Source organism: Rhinopithecus roxellana, chromosome 5, assembly GCF_007565055.1.
Source record: "Rhinopithecus roxellana isolate Shanxi Qingling chromosome 5, ASM756505v1, whole genome shotgun sequence".
Lineage (NCBI taxonomy): Eukaryota > Metazoa > Chordata > Mammalia > Primates > Cercopithecidae > Rhinopithecus > Rhinopithecus roxellana.
The window spans coordinates 155,103,828-155,113,927 of NC_044553.1; the positions used below are offsets into that span (position 1 = coordinate 155,103,828).

At 32.9% G+C, this 10,100-nt stretch overlaps 1 protein-coding gene across 6 annotated transcripts in view; it reads left to right on the top strand.

Annotated features, from left to right (window-relative positions):
* PAPOLA (poly(A) polymerase alpha) overlaps nucleotides 1-8,718 on the top strand; it is a 66,215-nt gene extending 57,497 nt beyond the window's left edge. For 2 of the 6 annotated variants that reach the window (XM_010353679.2, XM_030929883.1), the window contains 3 exons: nucleotides 2,269-2,331; nucleotides 4,457-4,531; nucleotides 6,565-8,718. In XM_010353679.2, coding sequence (XP_010351981.1) covers nucleotides 2,269-2,331; nucleotides 4,457-4,531; nucleotides 6,565-6,660 — 234 coding nt within the window. In that variant the 3' untranslated portion in view covers nucleotides 6,661-8,718. The remainder of the gene's footprint in view (nucleotides 1-2,268; nucleotides 2,332-4,456; nucleotides 4,532-6,564) is intronic. The other 4 variants (XM_010353680.2, XM_030929884.1, XM_010353681.2 and 1 more) reach the window with 4 other exon arrangements.
* The last annotated feature ends 1,382 nt before the right edge of the window (nucleotides 8,719-10,100 follow it).

A 10,100-nucleotide genomic window follows, 5' to 3' on the forward strand; every position in this document is an offset into this window, starting at 1 on the left:
TCAGGGCATTTCAGAATTCAGATTTCTTTTGACATTAGTAAAGTGTATTTAAGCATAATTCTGTGCATTTAAGATTGGTTTGTTTTTTTTTAATGTTAAAAATGGCACCCTAACAGTTCTAAATAAGTTTGTACTAGTGCAGTATTTTGCAATTTTATTTGCACTTACGTTGGTAGAATAACACTTATGTTTCTTGTCTGGTTTAGAAAAGCAATAAGAATATAGAATTTTTAAACTTAAGTATGGAAAATTAAAAATACATATAGAAGAGTCATTTTATGTACCTGTGTACCCATCACACAGCTTCTGTTATAATTAACTCTCCGCCAATCTTTGTAATCTTAATTCTTTCAGCCTTTTTCGTTTTCTCTTGTGATTGAATTACTTAACAGCAAAATCTAGACATGTTTAATTAGAATCTTAAAAATCATATCTAAGAATGAAAGCATTAAGAGTAAAATTAGCCTACTCACAAAAATTAACAATTTATTAATATAATCAAACATCTAGTCAGTGCTCAAATGTCCCGATTGTTTTAAAAATAGGCTGTTTGTTCAAATCTGGAAGTCGAAAAAGATCCCTGTGTTGCAATTGTTTGATATCTGTAAGTGTCCTTTAAAATATACAGATTCCCTCCTCCATCCCTTCCCACTTTTTCCTGTAATTTTTTTTTTTTTTTTTTTTTGTATATATTTTCTCAGTCTGAATTTTGCTTATGGCATTTCTGTGGAGTTGATTAATAGAAACATAGCATTTTAAGAAGATAAGGGATATTAGGTTATTCCATGGGCTAATCTCATTTCCTACCAGAAGAACTTGCTGTTTAGTGGCTTTTCCAGTTACAGATCTAGTTACAGTTAGAGGCAGGATTAGAACCCAGGCCTAAATCTCATAGTGCTTTAGTCAAAGAAATTTGCTGTAGTAGAAATAATCCTAATTTTGAAGCCCTTCTAGATTGGGTCTTTTATTCTCTGCTAATGAGTACTCGGTATTAGAAATTTTAGCAAACCAGAAATAAATACTGGCCTCACTCAGTAATGCACTAACATGTATATAAATAGGAGAGTTTTAGATACTCTGAGATAGTTTAGTTCTGCTTAATGGTCATCATATCGTAAGGTTTTTCAAATAAATATAAATGGTAATGTAAAATAAAAATTGAAAATATTTGCTCTATTTTCTGGATTATATAGCTAAATTAACCTCTCTCTCTCTCTCTCTATATATATATATATACACACACACATATATATATATAAAACTTTTTGTATGGAAAATTTCAAACATGTCATAAGTATAATGAACTGTCATGTTTGCATCACCTAGCTTCAACAGTTAACAACTCACAGCCAACCTTGTTTTATCTACATACCCACATCACTTCCTTCCCCATTGTTGTGAAGCAAACCCCAGGCATAATAACCAAAAATATTTCTTTGTATATCTAAAAATAAGGACTTCTATAAAATATAAGTACAGTATATTTATCACACAAATATTGATAATCCATAGTTTTACATATCAGTCAGTATTCAGATTTGGCCAATTGTGACACATTACTATTTTTAAAGTTTGCATATTTGCAGGGTACAAATAAAGTCCTTATTGGAATTGATTGATACTGTATTAAATCTCTTCTAAGCTGTAAGTTAGCCTGTGGTTTTTCTATGCCTGTTTTAAGAGTCACATTTAAAATTAAATTTTAATAGTGCTAAGAAAATAGTGTCAAAATAGTGCTTAAGACCCAAGCAAGGCGTTTCTTGAGTCTTGTGTTCTGTAGGATGTTAGTAGGTCGTACCAGGAACAAGGATTCTCTAGTTAACTAGGCTTAGGAAGATTAAAGTGGTGTTCTTTCTTGGTAGAATTGATTAGAACCTTCTGTGTGCCACTCTGTGTGAGGCTCCCAGAATGGGGGTGATAACTATGCCAAATTCCTAAAGTTGTTTGATCAGGATCTCTTTTTTTTTTTTTCTTTTCCTTACAAAATACATTTCTATGAACTCTTAGTGGTTTTGGAAACGTACTTTAGGTGGTGATGTGCAGTAACAGTTTTCCTGATGCTTTTTAAAATTTTATTAGCTTCTGAAGCCAAATTTAATCTGATAAAAACATTTAAAAAGAGGAGCCAGTTATCTATTTTAAGGCTATAGTTGATCTTACAGGTTTAATTATTTTGTAGTTTTAAAAAAGTTTATAAAGTAAAGCTTTGATTGGCAAATAATCTAAATTTTTCATTTTAGAGAATAAAGCTTTTTTTTTTAAAAACAGGATGAAACAAGTGAAGATGCTAACTGTCTTGCTTTGAGTGGACATGATAAAACAGAAGCAAAGGTATACTAATTTAGCCTTTAGAATACATACACAATTAAGAGTTCAGAAGATGTAATAGAAATGTCTGTAAAATATTGTATTTTGTGCTATAGGTTTTAGATGTTTTTAGTGTTGTTTATGGAGAAGTATTTGTTCATTTTTACTGTTAATTATGTAATGCTGAACACTGAAGGGAATGTAGTGATGAGTGAAACACATTCTGTGCCTTTAAAGGAGCTTATAATTAAGTAGAGAAGATAAGTCATGAATGTAATTAATTACATTATCAAAGAAAATCAAAGTAATTGAGGGCTGGGGGCCAAGGGGCAAGAGAAGTAAGATGTTATTTTTGACTGCAGAAATAGCAGTAAATGTCTTCATTGAAGAAATAAGTAGCATTTGAAGTGGCCTCGAAGGATATATAGGATTTTTGACAGTCCAGGCTGAGATCATGATCTCTCTCTGTTGGGTTGAGAATATGGTATGATTACAAAAGCAGTTTTTGGCATAAGGTTTTGGCTAGAACCTGGGGTGCATGGGGCTTGAACGAGGTGTAGATGGGGTGGAAGAAATTTTTTTTCCTCAAAATGTAAAAGACTCATTTTTTTCCCTAGAATTTGAAATATATTGGAGGCTTTTAACTTTCTTTTGTTGTGGAAAAATTAGAAATTCTCCCCCTTCTCCCAAATTATCCAGATTTCTCTGATGGATATTTTAAAAAATACTCTCTTAGGTTTTGTGCGTGCCCTCATAATGCCCTTGCTTTATAATTTCGATGTACTTCGTAAACCAAGAAAAAAATGTTTGTGTCATTATGTAATCTACAAAATTATTAATGGCTTCACAGAATGCCGTCTTAAGGCTGTGATTATTTTTATCCAGCCAATTTCCTATCCATGGCAATTATTTCCATTTAAAAAAGAAAGCTGTGCTTTCCTACTGTAATACTGGTTACAGCTAAATATCATATCTGCCATTCGTTCATGTTTATTTACTTCGCATAAATTAATGGAAGAAGAATTATTGAGGAAAATAGTATGCTTAAAGTTTGGTATACATCACTAAGCTGTCCTCTAGGAAGGCTGCATGTCTTCCATTCCTACTTCTTACATCTGATTTACCTTTTTTAATTTCATAGGAGAAAGCAATGTTTCATTTTTTTTGGTATAGTTTCATTGAAATTGAAGTTTTCATATTTTTATTTTCTTTTTAAAATTTTTTTTTTTTTTTTTTTTTTTTTTTGAGATGGAGTCTTGCTTCGTTGACCAGGCGGGAATACAGTGGCACATTCTTGGCTCACTGCAACCTCTGCCTCCCAGGATCAAGCGATTCTCCTGCCTCAGCCTCCCGAGTAGCTGGGATTACAGGCATGCACCACCACGCCTGGCTGATTTTGTATTTTTAGTAGAGATGGGGTTTTACCATGTTGGCCAGGCTGGTCTTAAACTCCTGACCTCCTGATCTGCCCACCTCGGCCTCCCAAAGTGCTGGGATTACAGGTGTGAGCCACTGGGTCTGACCTATATTTTTATTTTCATATGTTTGTGTATATATTATTTTCTTTTGTGTACTGCTTTTAAAAAGTTTAGAGTAATGGTATGACATACTTTACCCTGTGTTTTCTGATGAGTAGAATCAGTGCACTGGTTACTGAGGAGGGGTGAAGAGACCATAAGGAGGGAGAAATCTTTTTTAGACATATTTTCCACTTTTAATTAAAGATGTGGGGTTGTTTTATTTAGTTGTGTTGAATAAGTTTGTTTGTTTGTTTCTCCCTCAAAACTAAGAACTTTCCTTGGGTTTATGCTCTGTTATTGTCTGGGCAACATTTCATGATGTGCCTATGTGTGTTTTTAATTATCATTTGCTTAAAATGTCCCAAGTTGGAGCTGGTTGGAAATTCATGAGCTGTTTTGACCCATGCCTTATAAGATTTAAGTAGGCAAATAGAAATTTATTAATATCTGAAATGGTGAAATAACCTACAGCATCTACACACTAGGTGTTTTTGTAATGTAGTCACATCTTTCTCTTGATCCCTCCTGTCTTCCAGTTTGTCTTCTTTATTAGCCACCAAACCCAGTTATGTTCTTTTATTCTTTTTTTAAGTCTCTTTTCCCCCTTCCCCATCCTCTTTGTCTCACAGGAACAACTTGATACAGAGACAAGTACAACTCAATCAGAAACTATTCAGACAGCGGCTTCTCTGTTGGCCTCTCAGGTACTAAGTGCAAAAAGCAAGGAGAATTTTGTAAATGTCCTGAAGATTAGTGTGGTATATTGAATTAAAGTGAGAGTTCATAGAAGACTATTAAAATTAATCTTTGTGAAAGTAATTACTTACTAGCCTATAAACATATTTATTGTAGTTTTAAGGCAGGGCCCTGGATTTGACAGAACCGTTCTCTGGGACTGTTTCGATGTTAACTCATCCGCTTATATTAATATATTATTTGATACTGCAAATCATTTAAATTTTCACTAGTCACTTATACAGGTTTCATATGTAGGTTTTATTTGTAGGTCAAAGAGTGAAATTCAAACTAGGAATGAACTAAAAAACATTCTTCATGTATTTCTTTTGCAAAGGCTAATTTATTTTTATTTTAAAAATGTATTTCTGCCTCATTTTTCCACTACTGATTTCAGTTAGTTATTTAATATAGCCCATAGCTCTTCAGAATTACTTTTTCATTTGTCCTAGCAAGTCTACTTGTGACAGACCCTCACATACAGAATCTCACAGTAGGCATCTGGAATCTTTTTTCACTGATTTGTTTGTGAACTTTCATTTTGTTAAATAATTATCTTCTTGAATCCTTTCACATGAATGAACCCTAACGTCTAGCTCAAACTCTGACACAAAGTAGATATATTCTTTAATAGATGATAAAACTGGTTAATCTCTACAAAGTAACTGAGATAACAACCGCTGCTGTACTGACACTATGATGATATTTTGCTGCTTTGCAGCTCAGAGTTATTTTAACGTGATCATTTAAAAATGTGCTTTTGCTAGATGTTAACTTTTATAGTCTCTAAAGATATATAAATATTATGTTTATTTTCCAGAATACCTTTTCCATAATCTAATAAAACTTTAGGGGGAGTAACTAACATCAGGAAGCATACTTAATATTGATACGTGGACAAACTTGTTTATCATTCGTAAACTGTCCTGTGATTGCATGTGTTTGGTTTGCCACATACTCTCTAGGGACTTATTTTCATAGTTTTGTCTTACTGAATTTATCCCTGTAGTAATTAGTACCCATGGGTATTTGCCTTTTAGATATTTTTATGAGTGAGTAGAATTTTCTTTCTAATGAAAGGATTCATAGAGCCATAGAGAGAAAAATCACCCAGTTATATAAGAAGAATGATTATGTTGATTTAAAAAAAAATACATTCCTATGTTTGGTAATGTTAGGTACATACTTATTTCTGGGGAGGTGATAATATTGTGGCTATACCTAATAAAGAATTCTTATTGTTTTGAGATAAATCTGGAAATATTTATAAATGAAATGATAGGATCTCTAGGATTTGCTTCAGAATAACACAAGGTGAATTGAAAGTGGGAGGACGGTGGCTTAGATTTGACAATTGATGAAGCTGGGTAATGAATACATGGGGATCCATTATACAGTGCTCTCTACTTTTGTGTATGTTTGGAATTTTCCGTAATAAAACTTGAAAAGATCCATCTCTGTATTTTTTTAGTGTTAAAGAAAGCTTGTGATTTAATCTAATTAATATGAAAATAATCTACCTAAAATGTAGGATGATTAAATTATTGCTCAGCTGTATAGATTTAATTGTATAATTTACAGTGTCAGAAAATAATAAATTTACTGCTGCTGCTTTGTATAAAATGAACTTTAAGTATTCTCCCACTTGGGGGTGCTCCAATACTAGTTAATATTACCGCTATTAGTGTGGTAATAAGTGAATATGGTTTAGCAGTAACTTAAGCATTATGTCATAGGTGATTCTTAGAGGAACAATTTTAAAAACTATTTGAAATTACTTAGGAGTTTTTAAAATATTGTTAAAATATACCTATTTGAAAATTCCTTTGTTGAACACATTATTTGTTAAGCAAATAATGTGATAGTCATATTTACATTCCATTTTGACAACATTATAGAGTTTTTAAATTTGTAATACTTTTCTCATAAGGTTTCTTAAATACATCTCATTGTTAAATTATGGTGCTTTGAACAATGTTGTGTTCTTTGCTTTCATTCTCAGAAAACATCCAGTACAGACCTTTCTGATATCCCTGCTCTCCCTGCAAATCCTATTCCTGTTATCAAGAATTCAATAAAACTGAGATTGAATCGGTAAAAACAACCTCAGGGGTCCATAAACAATATCTGCCAACTCAACCTGTTGTCTTCAAATGCTAAAAAAGGAGAATGGAGGGTACAAGACTAGACATGACTGAAATGGATTTGGGTTTTTTGGTGACCTCCCTTACTGGGCTAATCAGCACTTGATCGGAAGTCCAGGTTAGTATGTGAAGCCAGGAGTACTATTATTATTGTGTTAGCAACAGTTGCATTAACTATTTCAAAAATTACTGCCTTTAAAAAAACAACCTCAAGCTATATTTGTATTCATAATTGACATCTGGATTGGGTTTATGTTTGATGCATTGTTTGGAAAATTTGCAATACAAACTGGCATAAGAATTACTTATTCTGATGATGCACTTTTATGTATTTTTCATTAGAAAGTAGAACTAATTTTAGAGTTTCAGCTTGATGGATTTTCCTTTTTTCCTGAAGAATTTTCTTTACCATTAGTCTTCAAATTGGATACCGTTGTGCAGTGGTGTACTGTTATACTTCAGAGAAAGGGTAAGAGTACATCTAGTTCAGTTCCTGTGAGGTAGCTGTAACCCTTAAAAATGAAACGTCAACTCTAGGGTACATTTGACATTGAAAGATTAGTTAGGAAATAACTTGGTTTTGATAGGGTCATGATTAAGAAATGATATATTGGTTTTATTTATGGAATTGTTTTATAGTGCATACAAATCAGTGATCAGCCAGCAAATATTTTTCTTTGAGCTTATGAAAGCTCTGTATTCTTTTGCCTTCAATCTGTTGTCTTCAAAACAAACAAACAAACAAAAAGCTTCTTGCGCCTTCCCCTTCCTTTTTCTTTTTGCTTGTATGCACAAGGTAGGACTTACTTCGTAAGAAACAAAATGCCAGTATTTTCTTAAGCCATGATGTGAAACCAATGACCCTGTGACCACGTGGCACAGAACACTAAATTTTGGTCCCATGGCTGAAACTTGAGGGTGACTAAAAGTAATGCCTGTGAAACATGGTATCTGTCTGGGATGGCCATTTGATCTCTAGGAGGAATTTTGTACACTCCACAGAACTCCTATCTATAGTAAAATTGATTTTCAGTTTTAAATGTGGGCAAAAAGGCATTTTCTCCAAGATTTTAAAACTGATTCTTATTTTTAAATGGTTTACCAAAATTTGTCAGTACATTTTACATGTAGAAGCATTTTAAAAATCATTTCTAGCAAGCACTTGACATCTAGTCAGCTCTCTACTCCTTCTTTATTTTGTTTTTTTCAAAAGATTAAGAGCTCCTTTCTTTGAATAAAATAATTTCTCATAATTAAGCAGTAGAAGATCTATCTTTACAAAGTATGAGGGATGCCAGATGTTGATAAACTTACTCTTTCTTAATCTGGACAAAGTAAACTTAACAGATTTTTCTGATGAGCATGTTTTATGAATCCTCCATTGTGCTCCATTCTATCACATGTGCATTTTTCATGTTAAACTGCAATTACTTAATCTCTTCCCCTATCCTTCTAAATTAATTTTCTGAAGTTGGAGTGTAGTCTTTTTCCCCTTAGGCTATGCATTAATCGAAGCTTTCTTTTCACCATGATTTATAATGTCTAGTAAACAATATTTCTACTTCCCACATCTTTGCTTTACACAGTCACCTTGCCCTTCCTTCCACCACCGAAGAAAAAAGCTGGTCATACTAACAGGTGAAGTGTACAAGGTGTCTGTGTGTTTTGTGTAGCTTCAGAGTTAGATTGAAATTACCAGGCACAGATTTAGTCTTGTCATTTTGTTTACACATTGGGGAAAACAATTCAGTTTATTAAACGTTTCATGTAACTGCACCCAAGTTTTGCCAAGCTGGAAACTTGGACCTTTTCTGTGTAGTGACTTTTTAATTATAGTTTTCATAACCTGGAGATCAGACTGTTGCTTTCGCATGATGTATGTAGTGTCTCATGACTGGAGTTTGCTTTGTTTTATAGTATCTGTACTCCTTGTATTTTTCAAGAGCTATTTTGTAAACAGATGATGTATTTCTCCATTGAAAACACAATAAAAAAAAAACAGCACAATCTCACAGTTGCCTGATTTCTTTTGACTACTACTTTTTTTCAGTAATTTAATTGGTTCTGTCATAAGTTTATAGTGTGATTCTAAGTGAAGATTTGCAAAAGAATTTGATTACATTAGAAAAGATTTGTTTCTGGTTAACTTAAGCCATTGGCAGCAGCCTTGTATTTATAGCTCAGATAATAATTAGGTGTTTGTTTTTCATATAATTGATCTTTAGGGAAGAAAACATTAATATAGTTACTATTAATTCAATTTTAGCTGTTCCGTCCTCTAAAGTATTCTGTGTCTGTAGACACCATACGTTATCTGTATATTTATTCTATGCCTGTAGACAGTGTACTGTCCTTTTCAAAGCATTTAGCACTTTAATGTCAGCAGGTGGCACTGTTGTTTTTCAGTGAATTTAGAATTACAGACCACAACCAACCAGGATTCTGTTTCTTATTTTACTAAATGCAAATCAGATATTGCTTTTCTTAATCCCCCAGATGCTCAGCATTGAATACTTAATTCATGATGTAGAAGTGAGCTGCTCTGTGTATTTTGTGATGGTCAGCTCTTGGGTATGGTTATCTTGTGTTTTGAGTGGAGAGATGGACCTCTTTATGTCAAAGCTATTGTTCTGAAGGACATGTAGTTGTTCATATATCATTTCTAAAATTCTATTTTAAAATTCTAATATAACCTTCCCTATATATAAAAATGGAGATGTGGCTGCATTGTGGGATAACTTTTTAGTAAAAGCAAAATTTAACTTCCAAGACTATTCAGTAAAAGGGAAAATATTGTAGGAATTACCCTTGTCTCCCTTGTTAACACTAAAAGAATTGGACTGGCTGTACTTCCTCTACTTTGGTAGACATCTGGATGCAGGACTGTATATCACAGTTTCTGAGTTTTATCATCCACATGGCCTCTTGGCATTTTCATGCATCTTGCTGAATTAGTAAAATTATAATGGAAAAAGTTGTGCTTTGTGGCTGTGGGTATATTCTAGAATAAAGTTTTTATTTTTCTAATTAAGAGGTTTTTTTTCCACCACACATTAAAATGTTTTAGAGCTCTGCATAGTATTCTGGCTGCCTTCAAGGTGGCAATAAATGATCAGCAGCTCCAAGTCGTAATGGACATATGAACAGAGAAATCCTTAATATATATGGACTCGTAGACTGAGTCCTGGAAATACTGTCAAATGCACTTAAATTACAAAACCGTTTACCTGAAGCAGCACTGAGCAATCCTTTGGATATACTTATACCTGTTTTTATTCTAATAAAAATGATGAGTACAAGGAAAATTAGTTGGTTTTTAGCCCGAATTATATGTTTTATTTTGATTTTTGTTTCTCCACATTATTTTGCTTGTTAGCTTTTCTTTAAACCAACA